The sequence below is a fragment of the Gymnoscopelus braueri genome (genome assembly GCF_963280865.1).
Source record: "Gymnoscopelus braueri genome assembly, chromosome: 6".
In the NCBI taxonomy this organism is placed as follows: Eukaryota; Metazoa; Chordata; class Actinopteri; order Myctophiformes; family Myctophidae; genus Gymnoscopelus; species Gymnoscopelus braueri.
Genome location: NC_137607.1, coordinates 34698523 through 34724669, shown reverse-complemented (window position 1 = coordinate 34724669; position 26147 = coordinate 34698523). Strand labels below are relative to the sequence as shown.

The following is a 26147-nucleotide window of genomic DNA, read 5'->3' as shown; positions in this document are numbered from 1 at the left end:
CCGCCTCCCCTGCTGAAAAAACCAGCTTAGACCAGCCTAAGCTGGACCAGCTGGTTTTAGCTGGTCTTGGTGGTTGACCACCTTAAGGTGTGTTTTGGACGTCCAAAACACACCTTAAGCTGGTCTTGGTGGTTGACCAGCTTAAGGTGGTAGGTTTTGCTGGTTTAAACTGGTAGCTGGTTTAAGCTGGTAGCTGGTATTTTTGATGGTTTAGCTGGTTTAAGCTGGTAGCTGGTATTTATGATGGTTTAGCTGGTTTAAGCTGGTAGCTGGTATTTTTGATGGTTTAGCTGGTTTAAGCTGGTAGCTGGTATTTGTGATGGTTTAGCTGGTTTAAGCTGGTAGCTGGTATTTATGATGGTTTAGCTGGTTTAAGCTGGTAGCTGGTATTTATGATGGTTTAGCTGGTAGCTGGTTTAAGCTGGTTTAAGCTGCTATCTGGTATTTATGTGTATTCAGGTGTATTCTGGATATGCAGTGACCAACTTTGCTGGAGAGGATGCATGATCATGGTGAATTTCAGCCAGGTGCCCACAGCACGTGGTATATTTAAAAAACAGTAGCCTACAGTAGCCTATATAAAAGTGAGCAAAATCCACAAAGTCATAAATAATCATGTATCAATTTCATACATAACAATAATTTATTAAACACTTATAAAAAACCCTCAAAAACAACATTTAAATAACAAATAAATGTATAAATAAACACATAAATACATGAACTTCAACCTGAGGAACACACTAACACACACACAGTGTTCAAATGACTGGAAAAGAGTGAGAGAATATGAAAAATCGGACAGATCCGTCTTGATTACATGACTATGGAGATACTGTATACCGATGTGTGTGATGTTTGGAAAACATCTGTAAAGTTGCAGCCAAAAATGTGTCTTGCAAAAATCGGCCTGCTGGTGGCGCTATAAAGCATTACCCCCATATCAACCCCCCCCTACACAGACACACAATTTCTTGTCCTTTCTATTGATGTCCTGGCCATGGTCCATGGCCTTCCTCTTTGTGAGAATGTTCTGCCCCTGCAGCCACCAATGGAAACAGTCTGAAAGAAAACAAACAAGAACCCCCAACAATAAAACAAATATAATTAGCAATATACTGCATGGGGTGAGTTAAATGAATTGTGATGTTTTGAGAAAAACTTAAAGTAACTTAAACTTCACCCATTTTCAACCTTATCTTCATATAACTAACTGATCCTCGCTAATGTTCATTATACAATGGCACCATTTCTGTCTACTCGTTCTGCCACTCATTGGTGGAATGTGGACAGTTCAGAAACCTGCCTACCAGTGACATCACCAATGGAGATTCCAAGCTAATAGAAACTACAGTGTGTCTCTACCTGGAAAGTTTGCATGCAGAAGTAGAAGCCATTGTTCTTGCATTAATAATGAACAAATAAAGTTGTTCTAAATGACCAAACCTGCCTACCGATGATGTCAAAGGTAGGCAGGTTTCTAAACTGTCCACGACCTATCAACGAAACACAGAGTGAGTAGACATAAATGGTGCCATCTTAAAATGTGTATTAGTGAGGACCAATTATATGAAGATGAGTTGAAAATGGGGTGAAGTGTTTTTTTAACCCCGTGTTTCAGTTCAGTTAGAAAACATGCATTTGAATGAAAAAGGTGGGTGGACAGTGGGCAGGCAATAAGTCAGATGGCTACAATGGACAACAACAATTTGGGGGAAAAAGCTACCCCTGCCAAACATGCATGTAGGGCTGCCACTACCAATTATTCTACTTGCGATTATTCTATTGATTACTTTTTTGATCTACAAGCTCACAACACGTCCAACGAGTTGCAAGCTTGTAGATCGGCATTTCTTTCAGCCATAAAATCGATTTTATTACAATAGAGTATTTTCTTTTATGATTGATTAATAAGCTTAATATAATCTCTTTTCCAGAAGGTGACATTCCCGTTTCCCGATCAGTTTTTCATAGCTTCATTTGATTGGCTACAACCAACATCTCCATATGTGTTTCTGGTTGAAACAGTATGCTGCTGAGACAACCAAATGAAGGTATGAAAAACTGAACAGGTAACGCTAACGGGAATTCCACCTTCTGGAAAAGAGAACTACAGTCATGCACAGAGCAGATTGAATTATGAGATCAAGTCATAATGAACCCCCCCACCCCTCAGTCAACATACCTCTTCTGAGTCCTGCGGTCAGGGGGGTTTGGCCTCCCCCTTGCTAGTGGGGCATTCTTTGTAAGGCTCCTGCATGGTCTTCAGGGTTGTTGTCCCCCAAATGGCAACAGCAAGCTCCTTCATGAACAGGGAGTCCTTGGTGTTTGCTGCCACCATCTTCCAGATCTCCTTTTCGAGCCACACACCAGAGCCAATGTGGACCTGAAACAGAAGAAAACAACACATGTTTTAGAAATTAAAAAACATTTTACCATGACATTTCAGACTCATTTTTGACAAAAGCAGGCCCACTTCAAACAGAATTTACTGTAAAGAAATTACATTTTCAAGGACCCCCAAATGTGGACCCATTTAGAAAAGAGTTGGTGCCATGGACCTCCAATAGAGAAGATGTTAATTGTTGGATTACATTTAGTACAGAATTCTACAACTGTCTATACTGTAGGTGGGGAGAGTTGAAGTAATTCTTATACAGTACATTGTCATTGGATTACATTCTAGCTGGTAAAATAGTAGTGAAATTAACCTTTTCCACCCGGCATCCCTATTTTGTTCATGCCATAGGCAAAACTGTTCAAAAATAGTTCAAAAATAGCAAAACATAGCTGATCTACAAGCTCACGATGCATCATGACACGTTGCCTATTTTTGAAATGATAACTGTTTCTTATTTAGCTGGGGACACTGTGGAACCCCACTTTTAAGAACCACTGTCCTACACAGTATGTTTCTTCAATACCTTGTCACCGTTGCCGTCAAACATCCCAGGTGTCGATGCCAAATCGTCTGACTCGGGGGAAGAGGAAACGGAGGAAGTTGCAACTGAAAATGTAGAGAATCATATTTAAGCTCCTTTTGGCAGTATCACAGTACTTATATTGTACACATTGTCACCATTTTCCGTATAACAGTATCACTGTCTAAACACACCTATGCTGTCACTGGTTTGCTTATCTGCAGCAGGGATGTCAGGCTTTGCTGCAGAGCTATATTGGGGCCCTTCCTCCAGTTTCTGTTTTGCAATCTTAAAGCATGAACAGGGTACGGAAAAATAAAAAATAAAAACTGAATTGATGTATGCCTTAGTAGGATACCAGTTTAATAATGAGCCTAGCATCTGTCCACTCCATTTAACATGCTTTCTATATAATGTTTTTTAACATTTGTGGTCAAGATCTAAGTAAAAAAAGAACATGAGAACAAATAACCAACATATCGATATATACAAAAAGAGAAGAGCAAACTCATGCAACTGTTTCGTTAACATTAGTCATTGCTTACTTAGTTTTAAGATGCTGTAGGTCCAGCTCCAACTCTTTGGCCTTCTTCTGGGTATGACTGTACTTGACATTTCGTCGTGGATAGCTTGGGGAACAACAGCATCTCCACCGTATTCAGACGAGTCAGAGTCTAAAGGTAGTGCAAGTAATATATTTTGGATAAAACAAGATGTTTTTTGTTAGAAAGTTAAAGTGGAATAAAATGTAATTTTATGCAACCTGTATCGTAGAGTATATTAATACAATATAACTTATACAATCTGTATGTTAGAGTATGTTAATACAAATAATACAATATAACTTATATAATTGGGGTGGTTGTATTTAGTCTCCCTGCTCTTCTATTGAGACATTTAGATAGTGTCAAAGGTCATGTCTCACCTAGACACAGGATCTGACATGAATTTTGATCTGATGGTCAAGATTCAATGTATCACCTGAGCAAGCAGGCAGGCTCTATTAGCTCAATGGTAAAAGGTTACAGCACTTGCTCAGGAAACCGGGTTCAAATCCGGGGTAGAAGAGGAAAGTTACATAGTGCAGCTTTAACCCATTAAGACCTGGGGCCGATTCTAAAAATGCTCTCTAAATCCTAAAAGTTTTTTGAACATAAAAGGAAAAAGATTTGAGGTACAAATGTTCACTTTAAAACATATATATTCAAAGATTTTCAAAAATAGCAGATCTACATGCTCATAGCGCGCCACTCGGTGTCGCGCTATGAGCTTGTAGATCTGCTATTTTTGAAGCCAAAGGTCTAGCCAAAGAAATCAAAACAATTACACAGATGCGTTCCTGGTCTAAATGGGTTCAAATTTTGTATGCCCACTTCTTTGTATCATCACTTCCAATTGTAACTTATTTATCCTGTATCCTGTACGAGTTCTGATTGGTTAAATTTGGTATTCCTGGAAATGCATTTTCGGCTTACTAAAGAGGTGGAGAGTCTGGGAGACCCCTGTTACTGAACAAGCAATGATTACTTTAACATTTAACAAAACAATATCACTTTACCTTCAAACTGTTTTCTTCTCTTTGTGGGAGGGGGGGGCATAACACATAATGGTTCTCTCTTCCTTTTTCTCTTTTAGTAGGGCTGCAAACCATTCATTTTGGCCACTGCAGCCAAAGAAATGTGTAATAATAACACACACACACACACACACACAGACAGACAGACAGACAGACAGACAGACAGACAGACAGACAGACAGACAGACAGACAGACAGACAGACAGACAGACAGACAGGGGAATCATTAATGTTCAGAGTTCACGGGATATTAAAACACTCTGTAGCTTCATCACTGAAAGCATGTGTCCACACACACACACACACACACACACACACACACACAGACGTCATATTCTGAATTTAGTTTTGAGCGGCACACAGGCAAGCAGTAGTGGCCTATAGTATAAATTATATTGTATATTCCCACAATAATTTATTGTAATTATTGTCATAATCCCTTTATCAAGACAAATTAAATAACTAAATGTGTAGAGTTGGGTCATGACATGAGTCACTTGTGATTGACTTCGAACACAGCAGCCTACGCACTTCAATACAGTAATAGTAGCCTAAAACGCCTACATAAATAGTATTTCTGTGTGTCAACACTCACCTAAAATGTCCGCCGCTTCTTCTTCTTCTTTCTTTTATCTTCTCTGAAGCCGGTTTATAATAATTTTTGATGAATCCAAAGCAACGCAATTTATCTAACTTTCTATTGAAGTGAGAGCTCCAGCCTGCAGGGAGGCAGCTCGACTCAGACAGCATTCGTTCTCCCCGCGCATCTCGAGCGGTCGCGGGCATAGAGTTCAAGGGTCGCGAGCCTGCTGAGACAGTTGCCAGATTTTGTGAGAGAAATAAGCAGCCAGGTCTGTGAAAAAAATTAAGCCCAAAAGAAGCGACATTTGCACTTTAAACCTATTTGAAAATAGCCGATCTACAAGCTCACAGTGCGTCGCATTTGCAACACATTGTGAGCTTGTAGATCTGCTATTTTCAAAAATAATAAGTGAAATATTTCACTAATATTTACAAGCAACTTTACAGAAAAACAAGACCAAAGTCACTTATAATAAGCAGATATGGCAACACTGCTCAGGGCCCATAAAGGGCCCACTTCTCTGTAAAAACAGATGTACAAGCTCACAACACGTCAAATTGCGACAAGATGTAGATCTGTAGATCTGTTCATTTTGGTAACCATAGCAAAAAAAAGTGTTATTTAGAATCAAACTAGCATATTATTTGCCAATTGCGAAATTAAGTAAATAAGTTTGGATGAATGTTGTCATGATAATAATAATACATTATTATTATTATTATTATTATTATTATTATTATTATTAAATATAATATTTATGTCACATCACAAGCAAAGGACAAGAAATGTAAAGTAAAATACAATGCAATACAATACAATACAATACAATACAATACAATACAATACACTGTATATACTGGGGGGGGGGGGGGGGGGCAATTGTAACAGAAGAAAATCTTCACAGTCTAATGGCAGGTATGATGTCTCCCCGGGATCCAAACTAGTTAAAATAGCAGATCTGCAAGCTCACAACGCTTGTAGATCTGCTATTTTCACTGCATGCTTTTTTTTATTAATTGATGGAATTTCTTAGATTTTGTATTTATTTGTTTTTTTATTGATGAAGATTTTAGATTTTTGGGTGGGAAATGTTTTGAAATAATATAGTAATATATTTTTGTAGGAAACAAAAAAAAAAGATCTTTCCTCGTGATGTGTACATGACCCACAAATGGGCCCCGACCCACTGTTTTGGGAAACACACACGTGATCTAACCCAGTGGTCCTCAACCCTTTCAGGCCGCGACGTCCCAAAATAATCATATTTGAACTGGGGACCCCCCACCCTTAAAGCACTTGGAATGTAGGAGTTGATGCATTACGTTTAGTTTGACTCTATTGTGAAAATAGCAGATCTTCAAGCTCACAACGCCTCGCAAGGAAGGTGTTGTGAGCTTGTAGATCTGCTATTTTCAAAATGTTTTCTTATATTATTATTATTGTTAGACAATTTGGCCAATGTTTGACATTTTTTATAGTATAGTTTGTTGATTACTTTTGATGCAGTAATGGTGGTTTTTTTAGGTACTAAAAAGGTCTTAAAGGTCCTTAAATTATCACTTCACTGTCATCTGGGGACCACCCCCAAATCACGTGGGGACCCCCCTGGGAGTCCCGATCCACATGTTGAGAACCACTGATCTAACCAAACTTGACCAGCTGCTAAGCTGGTCTTTGCTGGTCTGTCCAGTGTCCAGCCATCTGACCAGCTAAGTCTAGCTGGTAAGCTGGTCTTTGCTGGGCAGTCCACCCATTTGACCAGCAAAGACCAGCTACCAGCTTGGCTTTGCTGGTCAGTCCAGCCAGCCAGCTGGCTGACCAGCAAAGACCAGCAGAATCCAGCTTAGTGACCAGCTAACCAACTACACTGGCAAACCAGCCTGACCAGCCTGACCAGCTTGTCCAGCCTGGTATGCCATCTAAACCAGCTTAAGACCAGCTAAGACCAGCTAATACCAGCTAAAACCAGCTAAAACCAGCAACCACCATAAGCTGGTTTGTGCTGGTTTTTTCAGCAGGGTCTCGCTCGTCGCTGATTGGTCAGCTGTCGATAAACAACTTCAAACACTAGCGTAGTCGTGATGATGACATCATCGCGTAACGTAACAAATCGGTTACGTACGTGTGTTTATTTTTTATTATTTTTGTTTTGATTTCGAATAAGAAAAGAAAAGACTCTTTCTGGTCATTATGTGACACATATACGTTTAGAGGAGAAAATATTAATCATTGAACTAAAACAACATATCACGTATTTCCATCACCTGTGTGCGGTGATGGAAAAAGTACTCGCATTTCATACCTAAGTAAAAGTATAAATACTGCAATGTAAAAATACTCTGTTTGTCTGTTACAAGTAAAAGTCCGGAATAACAAATGTACTTGAGTAAAAGTACCAAAAGTAGAAAGTACTCATTATGCAGAATGTTTTAAAATGTCTAAAATGTATAAAAATATTTTGAAAATAGCTGATCTACAAGCTTGTGAGCTTGTAGATCTGCTATTTTCAAATGACCAAAATGTATATAGGGCTGAAGTGGTTAGTGTATGTTTTGTAATAATAATCAAAATCTACAAAGTAACAAATAAACAAGTTTTCAAGTAATTGTAGTGGAGTAAAAAGTACAATATTTGCCTCTGAGATGTAGTGGAGTATAAGTAACAGTACTGACAATTGGAAATACTCCAGTAAAGTAAAAAATTGTACTTAAGTACGTACTTGAATAAAGTACTTCGTTACTTTACTCCACTGACAGTTTACGTGACATCACGTGTCAGAGCACATTCAAGACAGCCATTAAGCAACCGTTCTGATCTGCTGTCAAGCTACTTAATTAATGGGGATGTTGTGTATTGGTTTAGATCATAGAGTTATAATCTATCGATTTAGATCACATGACGAGAAAGGTTTACAGTCAGCATGGGGAAGTTGTGTGTGAAGTTCAGTTGTGTTAAGTAACTAAGTACATTTACTCAAGTACTGTACTTATAAGTACAATTTTGAGGTATTTTTGTTTTACTTTACTGCAGTATTTCCAATTTTCAGTACTTTTACTTTTACTCCACCTCATCTCAGAGGCAAATATCGTACTTTTTACTCCACTACAATTATTTGAAAACTTTAGTTACTAGTTACTAGTTAAAACTTTAGTTACTAGTTGCCGATCTACAAGCTCACTGAGCTTGTAGATCGGCTATTTTATAAAGATTTTTATACATTTGAAAAATGGGACATTCTGCATGATGAGTACTTTCTACTTTTGGTAGGCTACTTGATGGCAATTTTGATGTCAATACTTTTGTAGGCCTACTTTTACTCAAGTAAATGTTTTATTCCGGACTTTTAGTTTTTCTACATTTCAGTATTGATACTTTTACTTAAGTAAAAAATGTGAGTAGGCTAATTTTTCCACCACTGGTGAAGTTCAATGCCTTCTGTCTTGAACGGCAAAATGTGTTATCAGTTTCACCACTTTAACCCTACACACACGGCTAATTGAAAATAACAGATATACAACTTCACAATCCATCACAATGTGACAAGTTGTGAGCTTGTTGATCTGCTATTTAAAAAAATATATATATTTGGAATATTATTATTGTGTGTGTGTGTGTGTGTGTGTGTGTGTGTGTGTGTGTGTGTGTGTGTGTGTGTGTGTGTGTGTGTGTGTGTGTGTGTGTGTGTGTGTGTGTGTGTGTGTGTGTGTGTGTGTGGGGGGGGGGGGGTGTGTGTGGGGGTGTGTGTGGGTGTGTGTCTCCTTTCCTATTATAGACAAGGAACTTGGATCAGTGTTGCCACATCTTGTGAGAGAAATAAGCAACCGGTCTAGGAAAACAAGCCCAAAAGAAGCCACATGACTCATGAGTAGGCCTACTTTAAACATCGGCTAATTGAAAATAGCCGATCTACTATCTCACAACGTGAGCTTGAAGATCTTGAGGATTTAAAAAAAACTTGCAATAAAATGTGGAATATTTGGAATATTATGGAATATTGCTTATAAAGTTAGGGGCTTGCTTATACAGTTAGAAGCAAGCCCCCCAAAAAACACAAACCGCAACTACTGTACCAATATTTATAATCAACTTTAGAGAAAAACAAGCCCAAAGTCGCTTATAAAAAGCGGACATGGCAACGCTGCCCATTGATGGCAAACTCGCACCGGAAGTTCGATTAAATACCTGGCAGTGAATGAGAGCCAGCTTGACCAGCTTATGAACAAACACTATTTCGGAACGATTGCGACCTTTGTCATACAATCGGTTCAGGAATATAAAATAAGACATGTCACAGGTAGTTTCGTGATCACTGGTTTTTCGATGTGCATAGTACATCATTTTATTGAGGCATCTAAACGGGGGCAGGTATTGTTTCAGGCTATGTAGTATCGCGATATTTGGTTGTCAGACTGGCAATGGTGGACAGTCTCGCGATATTTTGGCACGTTCCCCGAGGAGCACCCCATAATATAACTGAGCACAGCTGCACCCAGATCACTCTAGCAATAGAATTCAATAATAAAACCCTAATAATTAAGTGTGTAAAACGCAGAAGCCTAGTGTCGTGATTTAATTCAGGCTGCACCAATCTAATTAAAGTAATAAGATAGGCAAACAGCTACTGTTTTAATGTTGGAAATTCGTGTACAAGAGTGAAGTAGTTATTATTGTAGTTCAATATTATGGACAGGAGGTGGCGGTGTCGTACACACTACGCCTTAGGAATAAGTTTGGTGACAATGCAAATTGCATTGATTCCCAAGCCACTGAACTGGAGTTGAAGAATACTTAACTATTTAATAATGTCATTTCATGAGATGGATGCAATTATGTCATTTGTTTTAAATAATATTACCTCTTAAAACTTCCAAGAAAACATGTTTTCCCACCTCAGGAATAAAAGCCTTTCATTGTCAATTCTGACAGGAGACCTCTAATCTGCCCAACATCAACATTGCTGTATATTAGCTTAGCCTACACTATTGGTAGCATACAAACATTTGACAGTTTCTATAAATATATAGCAGCATGAAACATTGTAGAAAATGTATAGGCAGTCTTTGTGACTCCTACCTTGTGACTCCTACCATGGAAATCTCCCACAGCCGCTATAATGTTATGATGCTTTAACACTATAGGGAATGAAGAGTTCTATCCACTATGCATTATGTCATGCTTTGTAAACGTCAAGTCCACCACTTTCCAAGTCCATCACAGTAGATTTTCCACAAGGCTGAGTTTATTTCTTATGGATAACATGCTTTTTCACACTCCTCCCAAACAATTTCTCCAATTGAATCTTTCATGTAGCCATCTTTCACATTTCAAAACATACATGAAATGCCCCTGAAATCTCCTTTTTTTCCCCCCTTCAGAAATATACCCGCATTTGAAAACATTTGCAATTCAGAAATTAATTATCATAATATAGTAACATCTACAGCTAGAAGACCCTCAGTCTTTGTTCCAAATGGAATATATATATATATATATTTAAAACCAGTATTTCCTCACAGGATTGGTATACAGTCACACTACAAGGGGGCTTACATTGTGTATTCAAAGGAGGTGCTAGAGCAGTGGTTCTAAAAGCCTCAGGGTTCCTTGAGGGGGTCCAAACGGACCCTTACAGGACTGTAACTCAGAGTGTACAAATGGAACTAAATAATAAAGGTTCCATTTGTACACTCTCAGAGTTATGGGGTCCTTGACATTTTTAAGTTTGAGAACCACTGCTAGAGGAAAGGCCATGGGGTCACTATAATCAGTAGGGTTCATCCTGCATTCCACACATTTGAATTTAGAGATATATTCTGGACAACTGGAACTTTGGCCCAACAGTGTCATCATATGCTCTCTCCTGATTGGAAAACAATTGGTATCCTTCAAAATGTATTTTAAATTTTCTAAAGAACTGGAGATATGGGGGGAGACCCCTGTTATTGAACAGACATCTATAACAAAATACAGAGTATTTAACACTTATTTTAAATAAGAAAATATTTCAACTTCAAATATAATCTGGCACAATCAGTTGCACAATGACGACATTCCATTTCTTCATTTAACTCTAGGCCGAATTGACCTGAATTATTAGGGGTCCAAGCACCCGTCTTGTTTTTTCAACATACCTCACTCAGGTACACCCCACAGGACTCAAGCCCACTTCTGGTGGTCTGAGTTGTACGGATTGGAATGATTTCTCTTTAAAAGTGCATGAGCAGATAATAAATCACTTCAATATTACAATTTAGGCATTGTAGTAGAGAGACAGTGTAGTAGTGCCTCAAGAACCTAGCATCAGCTTAAACAATATCAAAAATATTAATCTGTATACTGAAACTATAGGATACCAGGTAAAAAAAAACGAACCTAGCATCTGTTTAAATAAACTGCTAATCTAAATTACATTCTTAATATTGTGGTCTAGAAAAACAAGCCTAATACAACTAACAAAAACATGAGAACGAATGACCAAAATCTTGGAGGCAGAAGGTGGCAGGAAGGGGTACAGGGAGAGTGAAGTGCTAGGGGGTGAGGTCGTCGTGTGGAGCGTTGTCCCGAGGTGTGCTAGGGAATGTTCACCTTTCATGCCTTGGCTGATCTGAGTGAGCAGGAGGGGTTGTAGGGTTGGATCAGGCTTTGAAGGTAGAGGGTGCCATATTTCCTTGTAGGCCAACATCAGTGTTTTGTCATCTGTGTGGGCAGCAGCTGGGAGCAGGTTGGTTGAAGACTGGCTGGTTGAAGACCGGACGTGCTGCTGCATTCTGGATCATTTGGAGGGGCTTATGTGATGCATGCCGGGAGGTCAGTAAGGAGGGAGTTGCAGTAGTCAAGTTTTGAGATGACTGAGGAGATGACTGAGGAATGGACACTGATGGACCCGACTATTCTGGTGATCCACCTGGAGTTAAAAAAAAAAAAAGAAAATGGATTACTGGATTGTCTTACTGCAACCTAAATAAAATCAGCTAGAATGCACTCTGTTCAATCCACAGTAACAAAAATATGAAGAAATCCATCTGGAAAAAAAAGAAATTGAGTATCACCCCTTTCTTCCTGTCCAGCTTAGCGTAGAGTCCTGACACATCACTGGTACTGACATGGGCTGTATTCAGCAGCTGGAGGGGACAAACACACAACATCACATTAAGGTGGTGGAGTGGAGGACTGGGGTGATGTGACTAATTTAGTTCAGCTTCCTCACAGGGCAGGATGCATCATTTACAGCAGAATAATTACTACAGTGAGTGATTTCTAATAAATCTACTTTTAAAGAGATTGATTGCACACCCGCTCCTGTACGGTCTGATTAGAGAAAAGTGTTGCTCCTGGTAAAGTCAGACTGGGATTATCTTTCTCGTTGCTGCTGTGTCAAGGCCCATAGTCAGAAACATAACTGCACGCTTTAACTTTTGTCTCAATGCTTATAGCAACACAACATGTCGCAGTAGTAAAGAAAATTGCCCTACACAAAAATAAATGTGTGTAGGGCAGGCTATACGTGAACAAACCATCACATGGAGGATGGTACGTTTTCCAGCATGCCTTTTCTACATGCTAGAAAATGTAATGAGATCACAAAACCATGAGATGGTTTAATGGCCAGATCTTTGTAGTTTTTAGACTGAGCCAAGCAATAGACCTGTTAAACCTATACATTTATACCTTTCAATCCGGAATAGCATCTGTGTCACATTCGTTGTTGCCATATATACACACAGTATAATCACTTTTTTTTTCCAAATCAGAAAACGTTAGTTAGAAGGCGTTTTAGAAGGCCCCAGGACAGGTCTAAATTGGTTAAACCATTGTCTGTCTAACTATAAACCAAGTAAAAAAGGTGAAATTAACCATTCTATAATCCAAGGGTTCCCAAACTTTTCAGGCCGCAACCCCCCAAAATAATCATATTTGAACAGGGGACCCCCACCTTGAAGCACTAGGAATTGTAGGCAGTTAGTTTGACTCTGTTCCGCAGATAAATAGTGAAAATAGCAAATCGGCTATTTTCACAATGTTTGCCTCTTTCTTACATAATATTTGACAATTTGGTATTAAAAAAGGTCTCAAAAGTCCCTAAATTATCACTTTAGAAATGCAAATGCACAGTTTAGGAACCACTGCTATAATCGATGGTCGTCATCAAGGGACAACTCCATGTTTGTAGAAAGAAATGAGCTGTAAAAGGCCTGCTGTTCCATTCCAAGACCAAGCGTTTTAGGCCCAGAGGACAGAGAGAGAATTGCTGTAGTGTTCATAACATACTGCAACTCCTACTAATCTTAAGGATAATTTTACACTGGTTGACTGCCCCTGTCTCCTCTGCGACCCCGTCAGTTAAATCTACGGTATTAAAAGCGACGGGCGGCTGCACCACTCCTCACCTGGTCAGCGGTGCTGTAGGCTACAGCTTCTCCTGGGTGCAGGTCAGCTCAGAGCAGACACTGCTTACTTTTTTGTCTCCTTTAGCCTGCAGTGTGAACAGAAAACCAGGACATTTACTCACTCAGTTTACAATGCAAGTCCTAATGTCCCTCCCACCACCAGTGGTGGAAAAAGTACTCATAAGTTACTTGAGTAAAAGTACAAAAGTATTGGCATAAAAATGTACTTAAAGTATTAAAAGTAAAAAGTACTCAGAATGCAATTATGTTTAAGTTTTCAAAAAGGTATAAAAATCTTTAGAAAATAGCCGATCATGTGAGCTTGTATTAAGCGTTTTATTAAGTGCGGTTAATGTATGTTTTGTAATAATAATCTAAATCTACAAAGTAACCAAAGGTTTCAAATAATAGTGGAGTAAAAAGTACAATATTTGCCTCTGAGATGTAGTGGAGTAGAAGTAAAAGTACTGAAAATTGGAAATATTCCAGTAAAGTAAAATACTTCAAAATTGTAGTACAGTACTTGAGTAAATGTACTTAGTTACTTTACACCACCCCTCTGATTTAATTATTTTATCTACTTCCTGTTAAGGTGTGCAGAAACTAAACCATGACAATTCAAGCAAAGACTCTGTCTGGGGTTCCCTAAGCCAGTGGTTCTCAAATTGTGGTCCGGGGACCCCCAGGGATCCTTGAAGGAGTTCCGGGGGGGTCCCCAGCTAAATTAGTTAATATAGCATCACAAACATTGGCCATTTGAAAATAACCGATCTACAAGCTCTCTGCCCGATCAGATTTTTTAAACATAAATCTTGTATGGGGGTCCTTGGCACAATAGATTTTCAGATGGGGGTCTGTTGCCAAATATATCAATTTGGGGGTCCTTGAAATGAATGTTATAAGTTTTTATGCATAGTTATAAATATTTATAACGTGTGTTATGAAGCCTTAGAAGTGCATTAAGAATGCATTATAGACCCAGCCTTTAAGTAAAGTGTTACCCCAGTTTCCTTCACAGCAGAGCTCTGTTCTGAACACATCCTAAACAATACTAAGGAATATTGGCATAATGAGTCATGCAACAGTTTATATAATAGTTCTTACATACCAGGCTCCATCTCTGATGGTTTCTTTTGGGTCCAAGAGATTCCATTTCATGCCCAAACCTTCCCAGGAGGGGCGTCTACCTTGCACAGGTGTTGTCGTGGCTGGTATCTCCTGCCTGGAATGCTTTGGTTTCTGTAACATGTTTTTTTTAGCTATGGATTGTCCTTAGTCTGATCCCTTACCCTTTGAGCTGCCCAGCATGGTGGCACCTGCCAGGAGCTTAGCTCTCTGGGTCACTGGGATAACGCAAGCTCCTCCACCAACGTCAAGGTGTCAATCCATGAGAGGAGATCCCAATTTAGTCATCGTCAATTCCCAATTGTCCCCAAGTGTCCTTAAGTCCCTGTTGCTGGCGCCACAACCACCTCCACAGCTGGAGAGAGGTATAAGCTACTGTGTGCATCCTCCCATACACACTTGCCAGTAACTTCTGCCGTGCAGCAAAAAGGACGGTCACTTGATCCATAGCCAGATTAAGTTCCCACCCGTAAACACGGCCAATTGTGTTTGATGGAGCGCCCGGCCAAGGTGGAGGCACCGCCGTTACTGCTGGGTGTTGAACCCAGCTTTCTGCTGCGGTGGTGGGAGAGTGCGTTTACCTCTACCACACCCAGGCGCCCCATAGATAGACAGACAGACACACAGACAGACAGACGCTAAAGGCTCAGGTGCAAGACGCTACCTAAAGCCTGACCCCGCAAGACGCCAAGGCTACATAGATCACATAGACAGACATTTTTTTTTTGGGGGGGGGGGGGTGCATTTCCTTAGGTAAAATAAAACATTAATAATGGAAATAGCTGATGTACAAGCTCAAAACGCGTCACGATGCGATGCGTTTTGAGCTTGTAGATCTGCAATGTCCACAATTTTTGTCATTTTTTTAAAAACATATGAACATTTTTAACATGGAAATGATTATTACGATTATGATGATTATGCAAAAAAGAACTGCGATTATCTCAAATAATTGCGATTAGGCGATCATGTAATAATTGTGACAGGCAGACTCACCTACTCACAAACTGCGCCTTTCCTTCAAGTGGTGCCTCCCCGACAGGGTTTCCACCAGCATCTACTCCAGTCCCAGCGCGGTGATGTCCACTGAGGATACTGTTCTCTACCAGCATCTACTCCAGTCCCGGCTCCTCCTGCCCCTCCGCTCATTCAGGTGGTGCCAGCAGCCCCTTTCAGGGGTTCCAGGTGCCCCATGCGCCTCCACTTCTAAGTGGTTTTCCCTCCAGCTTTGAATGGGTGTTTCAACAAGCCCACGTCTGTCTGCGTTACAGTCTTAGACGTGGCTTGCTTCGAGGGGGGCTTCTGACGATGGTCTCATCGACATCAGCCTCCCTCTTCCCCTGCGTAGAAGGGGAAGGCGCCCCGTCGCTGAAGACAAAACGCCTCCGTACCTTATCGCCGGGGAAGCTACAGAACACAGACAGCATCATCTGTCCGTCTGTCCTATACACGGTCACCCTAAACTGGCGATGGAGCACCCGTCCCCCCTTCTCCCATGTCGTCTCCACACAGGAGATGACTCTGGGCAGCTGCTGACCAGAGACCTCCACGAGGTCGTACTGGTTGCGGGCGTGCCTCCACCCATTGAAGGGTGATGTTAGGGTGGTGGGGTGGGGCGGAGTCACCAGGGACCCGGAGAAGACCTGGTAGAGAGCCGTATCTGCAGTGGGCATCACCCCCGGTGGCTTCACGGTGGGCTGCTTCCAGGTGTGGCTGAAACGACAGTAATACCATGTACTTACCTTACCATACCACAGGGGCTCTGGCTTACGAAGCGGCACCGCCACTGTGAAGTCCTTTGGAGGCCTGAGCAGCTCCTTGTCGACCAGTGTGAGCGAGGAGAGGGCCCTCGTCTGGTCGATGCGAGTGTACAGCTCAGGGATGCACGCAGTGATGACCTCCATGTCGTCATCGGACAGGGGGCGGTTCCTAAGGTTGTCCACGTGAACGTTGATCAACCTGTCCGCCCTTCTGCCACGCTCTGCAACCGACTTGTTGATCAACTGGATGCGATACAGCTCCATCCTGCTCTGTGGAGAGAGAGAGGGGGGGAGAGAGAGAAATAGAGAGAGGGAGCGAGCGAGCGAGAGAGAGGCTGAGCACTGAGAGGGAGAGAGTTGAGAAAGAGAGAGTTGAGAGCTGAGAAAGAGAGAGCTGAGACAGCTGTGAAAGGGAGAGAGAAACAGAAAGATATGTCAGTTTGTTATGTTAGTGGTGGAAAGTAACTAAACATTTACACATACAAATTTGAGGTTGGCTACTATAGTAATATGGAAGTAAAAATGGAAATACTGTACATAGAGTATTCCCATTTTTCAATATTGTATACATCTCATTACAAACATTAGTTACAGTGTAGATTTAGATCATTACAAAACATACATTAACCAATTAAGCCCTATTTGTTACTGCATCTATTCAAAAATACAAATCTACAAGCTTGCAATGCGACACATTGTGAGCTTGTAGATCTGCTATTTTTGACATATCCCCAACAATTGTGAAATGCCCTTTCATAATGAGTACTGTTACTTTGGTATGCTACTTCAAGTAATTTTACTTGCAACAGAATACTTCTGCATTTTGAGATTACTACTTTTACTTGAGTAAATAAAATAATCCGAGTAGGCTTGCTTCTACCACCATTGAATTAAATATCATTGTGTGGAGGGAGCCTATAACTGCTCTCCTCCTGTGAATTACTTAAGTAAAAGTATCAATACTGCAATCTAGAAATAATCTGTTACAAGTAAAAGTCCGGAATTCAAAATGTACGAGTAAAAGTACAACAGTATTGGCATCAAATTGTACTTAAAGTACCAAAAGTAAAAGTACTCGTTCTAAAGAATGTTTTTAAAAAACCGCATTGTGAGCTTGTAGATCGGCTATTTTCAATAGGGCTGAAGTGGTTACTGTACGTTTTGTAACAACACATCTACAAAGTAACTACAGTTTTCAAATAACTGTAGTGGAGTAAAAAATACAATATTTGCCTCTGAGGTGTAGTGGAGTAGAAATAAAAGTACAGAACATTGGAAATACTCCAGTAAAGTAAAAAATACCTCAAAACTGTACTTAAGTACAGTACTTGAGTAAGAGTACTTTACACCACTGTACACAGGACCCCAATGGAAACAAGCCATTGGCTTTATCCTTTTAGCATCCTTTTGTATGAATCTGTACCTTTTTTTTTTCAAACCGTTAATAAAGTATTCAATCAATCAATCCCGTCCATAGCGTTAGAAGGAGTTCTCCTTAACCTTCTAATGATATAGACCAGAGCTACAACGGCCCCACAAATCCATTCAGGTTGTTAGCTTAACGTCTTTTGAACGACAGCGCCAATCCCTTGTTTGAATCAAATGTAAACAAGCTACAATGAGACGTTTTGAATGTATGCAACTCATTTCCACCCAGTACAACCAATTAAAATGACATTTCCACCTTAATCCCAAGAGCGTTTCGAAACGTTTTGAAAATCAACAACACAACATAAGAGACAGACGTACGTTACACAGCTAAACAAGCTAGCTGTTATTTCGAAAACGATCGTGCAACGACGACAGCACGACCGTTAACGGTAAACAGTAAGCAGATCTACAAGCTCACAACGCATCACGATGCATCTGGCGTCGCGTTAGTTGACGTGACAGCATCGACCGTTGAAATAGCAGATCTACAAGCTCACAATGCATCGCGATGTATCTGGCGTCGTATAAGTTAACATCATGACAGCAACGGCCATTGACGCGACGTGTTGTGAGCTTGTAGATCTGCCATTTCAACGAAAGCACGATCGTTAACGGTAAACAGTAAGCAGATCTACAAGCTCACAACGCATCACAATTCATCTGGCGTTGCGTTAACTGCTATTTCAACAGCCGTTGCTGTCAAGTTAACTATTTCGGTTACCGGCAGTAACCGAAAAGTCATCCACTAACAGCCTCTAAACTTTTGACAGATCATGCTACAATCAAACATAATCAATAAAATAGCATTAAAATGACAGTTTCCCCCTAACCCCCCGGCCTGAGCATTATGAAAAAAATGAAACTCACCAGTTGTTGGAGAGGATTTATAAAGGACTGTATAATATGAAATGAGTCTGTAGAGTAAGTTTCATTCGCCCCCGGGGCGTCGGTCAGGACATATGGACAAGGAGATTTGATGGGTAGTTATGACAGCTTTACTGTTGTTGTAGGCACAAGGTGATACAGGCATGGGTTTGCAGAATGAAGGATGGTACAAGCACTGAGTGCGACTTATTTGAATATGGTTCTGCAATAAACACACAAATAACAATAATGAATACAAAACCCATACATAAGCCTCCAATATATCACATAGTCATATCATATATGATACTATCCTAAAATAGTATATAGTATGCATTTACAGTGCATAGTTATGAGATGTGGTCAGATATGCATAATGTCACTGCTCTACAATAGTGAATTAACTTCACCATACACCTCTAACAATACACCTTCCATGAGCTGCTAACATCAACAACCAATTATGGTGATAATCACCGCAGCCCTGGACTGCACTAAAGTGGCTTGGCTAAAGAGGCTTAATTGGGCCAACTGCAGCTGCGGGACGTTGCGCTAATGACTGCGCTCGTCAGATCGACATGACCAAACATTTCCCAGACCTGACGTGCTATAAAGTGCTTAAACATATAAACGTGCACGCCAGACCCAATACACTCTCTTACATTACATGTTATATAAACGTAAGGAAAGTTTACAGCACACAATGTGGGAACCAACATGAAAGGAATGATACAATCAATAGCTGTCACTCAAACCAGAACAGAAGCCCAAATAAACAGACAAAAACGTCAGTCACTCCAATAATCATGGTAGATGACAACTGCAGACATCATTGAACTAGATAATGAACTTACAGTAATCAATGACGCATATTAGCACTGCAGTGCTGCACAACTGTAGAAAGTTTGTAGTTAGGTGAACGTGGATTTCACCGCTCTGCTGGGTGCTGCTGAATGAATGAAAACGCCCCAGAATGCATTGCAGTGCATTAAGCTGAGTCCTTAAGGTGGGCAGGCGCACATTACTCTTAAGGTGGAACATAATAATCAACTTATATATGGTGGGAGCCTTTCTAACAGCCGCCCCCGAATGTACAGTGTACATTCGCTCCAAAGAAAGGTGACAAAGTCTCTAGTGTCTTACGGGGGGGTGGCGGTGACGGTAGTACTGTCCCCCTCGCCAGTCGGGACTGCTGGCAGGACGACCAGTCTGGCTACTGGCCTGGTGTAGTCACGATCTCCGATCCTCATATCTGCTGATCGAACGTGGCCATCGGCGCTGGGGTGGACCTTGGTGACGTGACCGATGGGCCACAGAGCCCGTGGAAGCTGGGGGTCCACCAGCATCACGACAGCGCCCTCTGTGAGGTCAGCTGGTGTAGAGTGCCACTTCTGGCGAGTCTGCAGGCTGGGCAGATAGTTCCGCAGGAAACTGGACCAGAAACGATCTGCCAGAACTTGGGAGTGCCTCCAGCGACGACGGCTCAGTAGTTCGGTCTCTGGGTACACGACCTGGGGTAAGGATCCATCTGGCCGCCCCATCAGCAATACATTGGGTGTCACAGGATCGAGGTCGGTGAGGCTGGACGAGACGTACCCCAATGGCTTGGAATTGAGTATTCCTTCCACTTCAATCAGCACGGTCCGTAGTACTTCCTCTGGGATCGGCTGGGCTCCCACTGTGGTGTACAAGGCCGCCTTCACTGAGCGGATTTCCCTTTCCCACACTCCTCCAAAGTGGGGTGCTGCAGGGGGGTTGAAGTGGAAGCTAATCTTTTGCTTGGCAAGCTGCTGTTGCAGCTCTGGTGACAGTGCAGCGAACGCCTCTCGCAGTTCCCTTTCTCCTCCCCGGAAGTTTGTTCCCTGGTCTGAGTACAGTTCGGCTGGTGTCCCTCGGCGGGCGATGAATCGCCTGAGGGCCATCAAGAACGAGTCGGTGTCGATGGTGTGCAGGAGATCTAAGTGTACACCTCTGGTGGTGAGACACTTAAAAATGATCCCCCACCTCTTCTCTGTGCGCCTTCCCACTTTAACTTGAAATGGCCCGAAGCAGTCCATCCCCGTAGAGAAGAAGGCCGGCTTGAAAAGGCGCAGGCGTGCGGGCGGCAGGTCTGCCATTTTGGGAACAGCAGGTCTGGCCTTCCAGCGCTGGCACTCTGTGCAGGTGTGTTGGTAGCGACGTATTGCTTCGCGACCCCGCAGGATCCAGAACGAGCGGCGCATCTCCGCAAACACCCTCTCTGGCCCAGGATGGTGCAGACGACTGTCGAAGTCTTGAATGAGGAGTCTGGTAGAGGGGTGGCCAGGGTCCAGCACGATAGGATGGACTGCTGTCTGCTCGATGTCTTCAGCCCGACGGAGTCTGCCGCCAACACGAATGAGAACCTCCTCTTCATCCATCTCAGGTGACAAGGTAAGCAGTCTGCTGCTGGATGAGACAGGCTTGCCTGCCTTCAGGATCCGCAGCTCGTCTGGGAAGCTCTCGCGCTGGGCTCGCTGGATTATGAGGAGCTCTGCATTGCGATAGTCGTCAGCAGTACAACCGCTGTTCGGGTCTGCCGCCCCATGCAGCTCCTGCGCTGTAGCTTCTAGCAGCTCCTTCCAGGTGTCATACTGCTTAGCTTCTGTGTCTACTGCACTGGGCGTGGTCGAGGTGACACCACAGAAGGTAGACTTATGCAGCTCAGAGACGTCGTCATCAGGTTTGACGTTAGGCTTGACAGGCCACTCATCGGGGGTTAGAAGGAGGAATGGAGGCCCTTGGCTCCACCTGTTGGGCTTAACAAGGTCTTGTAGGGTCTTGCCCCTGGTGATATCGTCGGCGGGGTTCCTCGCTGAATCTACGTATCGCCAGGCATGGGGGCTGGTGAGTTCCTGTATTTCTGCCACTCTGGTGCCGACGAAGACCTTGAAGCGGCAGGACTCTGACTGCAGCCACGTCAGCACCGTTGTGGAGTCCGTCCACAGGGTGGTCTGATCGATTTTCATCGTGAGCTCTTTCTCCAGAAGCTTGACCAGTTGAGCTCCAGTGACCGCTCCACACAGTTCAAGTCTGGGTATGGAGAGGAGTCGCTTGGGTGCAACTCTGGACCGGGCCAGGAGGAAGGATAGATGGACTTGGCCTTGACTGTCGACAGTTCTCAAGTACGCCACAGAGCCATAAGCTTGCTCAGAAGCGTCACAAAACACATGGACTTCATGGGTGATGCTTGACTTGTCCGCTTCGGCTGGTACGTATGCTCGTGGCAAGGTGACTTGAGGCAGGAACTGTAGTTCTTCCTCCCAGTCCTTCCAGGCTTGTAGGAGGTCTTGGGGCAGGAGAGGGTCATCCCAATCCCTGTGTTTCTCCCAGAGGCGTCTGACCAGCATCTTGGCTCGCGTGGTGTAGGGTATGATGAACCCCAAGGGGTCATACTGACTGGCTAAGACTCTGTAGATGTTCCGCATCGTTGGGACGCCATACTCTATGGGTCGGTGCTTGTAGCCTATGGTGTCGGTTTGACAGCACCAGCTGAGTCCTAAGGTGGATTCGGGAGAGTCTGCTCTATCTTCTGCGAGCCAGAGCTCAAGGCCGTCAGACCTGGCCTCCTTAGGTAGGTGTTCGACGACGCCTGGCACGTTGCTGGCCCACTGGCGTAGGTCAAACCCTCCGGATGCCAGGAGCTCCCGAAGTCCGTCTACCAGATGTCTGGCATCTTCGGCTGTAGGCAGGCTCTGCAGGAGGTTGTCTACATAAAAACACCTCTCAATGGAGAAGCCCACGTCGTCTCCGGGCTGGCTATGGTCGGCTACATGGCGCTGCAGTGCGAACGTGGCGCAGCAGGGACTGCAGGTGGTGCCGAACGGTAGAACCTGCCACTCGAACACTGCTGGAGGTTCGTCTCTAGTAAAGTCTCGCCACACGAACCGCAAGAGGGGGCGGTCTTCAGGGAGGAGGCGGACTTGGTGGAACATCCCCTTAATGTCTGCACTTAGGGCAACAGCGTGTTCCCGGAAGCGCAGTAGCACTCCCAGGAGTGATGCTCCAAGGGTGGGTCCAGGCAGCAGTGAATCGTTCAGGCTCTGGCCTCTGTACTGGTAGGAGCAATTGAAGACGATTCGGTTCTTGTTGTTATGACTCACCATGTGGTGAGGAATGTACCACTCTTCTCCCACTTGGCTGACTTCTTCAGGGCTTAGCTTGGTGACAGAGCCTGCATCCAAAAGCTTCTGGATCTCTGTGCTGTAAGCTTTGGCACGCTCAGGATCTTTAGCCAGTCGTCGTTCTGTGCTCCGCAGACTTGACATGACGGCTTCTTTGGGGGCACGAAGGAGGGGCATGTCTGCCTTGCGCAGAAGGGGTGTGGCATAGCGAAGGACCCCTGCTACCTCCACGCGGAGGGTCTTCTCTTCCAGCAGGGCCACCGCTGCGTGGTCTTGCCTCGACCTGGTTACGACCTTCTCACTCCTGTATGGAAGGGTGTCGAGCTGCCAAAGCTTTTTAACATGCTTGAATAGTTCTGAGGCTTGTGGGGAAACTGATGTCACCAGACACTGCTGTGGCCGTAGGGGCTGCTGGACGAGCCTCGCCGGGCCCTGAAGGGTCCAGCCAAGTCTGGTACGGACAGCGGCGGGCCCGTCTGGGAGACCCAATCTGATCGGCTCGATGGCGGTGATCAGGTATGGGTGGTCGGAGCCGATAAGCACCAGGGGTCTGACACTCTGAAAGGGCTTAATTGGTAAACCAACCAGGTGGGCGTACCTCTTCTGGAGTCGGTCCATCGGGTAGGACTGGTCTGCGAGACCAAGGCGGGTTGAGGTGAAGGCCTTGGAGACTAGGAATCGGGTCTTTGGTTCATCAGCAGGAGAAATATGAAAGGATACTGCCGAGCCACGGAGGGTCTGGACGTCCTGTCTGATGGTCCGCAGGGGCAGGTCCTCACGTGTGCCTTGTAGGCCGAGCTCTCGGGAAGCTGTCGACAGGAGCATAGTCCTTTCGGACCCATCATCCAGGATGGCGTAGGTGGTTATAGTGCGATTGCCGTGATAGAGAAGCACTCGAACGACCTTCAGTAAGACCCTGTTGTGCTCTGGTGGACGGTCGACGTAGAGCACCTCAGTGGCAGAGCTCACCAGGCAGCTCTCCTCCTTGCCCGTCGGTCTTGATGGTCGATCGTTGACATCATGAAGGACCTGTAGATGTTTCCCTTGGCACAGGCCGCAGGGCTTCTTGAGGTCACATTGGGCTGCTTGATGAGGCCTAGCACAGCGCCAGCACCTCTTGTTGGCTTTTATCCACTCTGTGAGCCTCTCTTTGGTCAGCTTTGTGACTTCAGCACACTGGCTGAGATAGTGTTCGTCATTTTCGCAGAAAGGGCAGTAGGGCTTGGCTCTCCCCTTCTTCTCTTCTGAGCCTCCTGTAGGAGCATCGGCCCCCCCAGGGTCCTTTGATCCATGGAGGACAGTAACAGGGCGCCGTCCCTGGCGACCCTCTGACCTGAACACTTGGTTCTCTTTCACCCCTCCCGATGACGTCTGGCCGTCGAAGTCCTGACACCAGGATTCGTACTGTAGCCACTGTGCCAGATCGCGCAGAGTGGGAACAGCCCCTGGCTCCTTGAAGGTGCATCGACGGAAGTCTGCTCGTTGCTCCGGAGGTAGTTTGCTTAGCAGTCTCACCACGTGAGATCCACAGCGAAGCTCCACGTCACCATCAGTGCCCAAGGTCCCCAACAGGCCAACCAGTGACTGAACATGGAGGGCGAACCGCCCGAAGGCTGCGGTGTCTCCCCGGCGAACATCTGGTGAGTCCAGGACACTGGCTATTTTCCTGAGGGCTATCTGGTGTGGCTGGCCGAATTTTTCATTGAGGGCTGACATGGTGTCAGTATAAGGTGTGGGGGAGTTGAGGTAGGAATCTGCAATCAAATTTGCCTCTTCAAACTTCAGGTGGTCTACCAGAATCTGGTACTTGAACAGTTCGGTCCCCTCTACAGGTAAGAGGTTCTCCAGAGCTATCTTCAAACGTGCAAATTCACATGGGTCGCGGTGGCTGAAGTTGGGTATGGTCGGGCGTGGGCCCCTGTAGGTCTGTTCGGCTATGGCTGCTGGGTAATGGTACGGTGGAACAGGGTTCTGCTGGCCCTGTCTCTGCATCGATGGGGCTTGTTGCATGGAGGCTGGAAAGTGCCCAGGCTGGCGAGGTGCATAGGACAGGGCTCTGGGAGGTAGAGATTGTGCGTATGCAGGCTGGTGGTAGTTTAGGGGCTGCTGCGCTGCATAAGCAGCGGCGTAGGGTGTAGCCCTGGTGAGTGGAGGCTGGGCCGTTGGCTGGTACTGGTATGTAGGCTGCTGCGGCCTTGACGCTGCGGCGTAGTACGCATGCCTCAGGGGTAGAGGCTGCACCTCAGGCTGGAAGTGGTGTGAAGGCTGCTGAGGTAGATAGCGTGCCGTGTAGGCAGGCTGTGAGGTAGGATCCTCTTGATGGCACCAGGAAGTGGTGGAGGTGGAAGCCATGTAGGGGAGATACGGCTCTTTGCTTAACTGCCAGGGTTGGGGGTACGGAGGTTGACCACCGACCTTTGCTGAAGGACCGGCTGGTGGAGCTTTGCGGCGGCTGGCTGCGATGGTCTGGCTCTTTATCAGCTGTAGCTCCCCCATCAGCTGATCTAATCGGTCCATGATCGGTTGAGCTGACGGCTCTTCGAGGTCCGCTGTGTCTGGTGGAGGGTCAGGCCAGTCCTCTTCGTCCTCGATGTGGACAGGACGGGGTTCACTGTGGCTGTCGGAGTGTGTTGTAGCTTGCTGGAGGCTGATCACTGTGTTGGTCAGCCTTCTAATGTCAGCCTGAACTGCATGGAGTCCAGCCACATCGGCCTGCATGGCCTGCTGCGACTGCTGTAGCGTGACGCTCTCGTTCTGTATCTCCCTGAGCTCGTCTCTCAGGGTGCGTTCCTGGAGTGCATGAGGGAGTGGGGCTTGAGTCTCCTTCCTGGGCTCTCTCTCCGGACACCGCAGGTGGGCTAGCTGGGCCTCCGGACTGTACCTTTGCCGCTCTGGGTAGTACAGGTCCGCCTCGTATAGGGCAGCATTCCGCCTGTGGTGATCGTTGTAGGGAGTGGAGTAGAGGGGGTTCATCATGGCCGCTCCCTCCTCGTGAGAAGGCCACTCCTCCTCGTACCCATGCCTGTCTTGTTGCCTGTGCCCAACGTAATTGAGCTGGTAGTCATCAAAGCGGGTTGGTGGGCGTGTCTGGCGCTTGGGCCGTGCTCCGCGGTTATCAGACTCCATGTTGTCAGGGGGTAAATGGAACTTCCGGCTCGAAAAGGACCACAAATGTTGAGAGGATTTATAAAGGACTGTATAATATGAAATGAGTCTGTAGAGTAAGTTTCATTCGCCCCCGGGGCGTCGGTCAGGACATATGGACAAGGAGATTTGATGGGTAGTTATGACAGCTTTACTGTTGTTGTAGGCACAAGGTGATACAGGCATGGGTTTGCAGAATGAAGGATGGTACAAG

At 44.5% G+C, this 26147-nt stretch overlaps 1 protein-coding gene across 1 annotated transcript; it reads right to left on the bottom strand.

Annotated features, from left to right (window-relative positions):
- Window positions 1-620: 620 nt before the first annotated feature.
- Window positions 621-5227, bottom strand: LOC308086598 (uncharacterized protein). The gene is made up of 6 exons (XM_080430210.1): window positions 5093-5227; window positions 4480-4584; window positions 3467-3595; window positions 2925-3007; window positions 2186-2386; window positions 621-1062 (listed from the first exon to the last, which is right to left on the bottom strand). The coding sequence occupies exons 2-5, from the start codon at window positions 4517-4519 to the stop codon at window positions 2204-2206; spliced, it is 435 nt and encodes a 144-aa protein (XP_080286336.1). The 5' UTR covers window positions 4520-4584; window positions 5093-5227; the 3' UTR covers window positions 621-1062; window positions 2186-2203.
- Between the last annotated feature and the right edge of the window lie 20920 nt (window positions 5228-26147).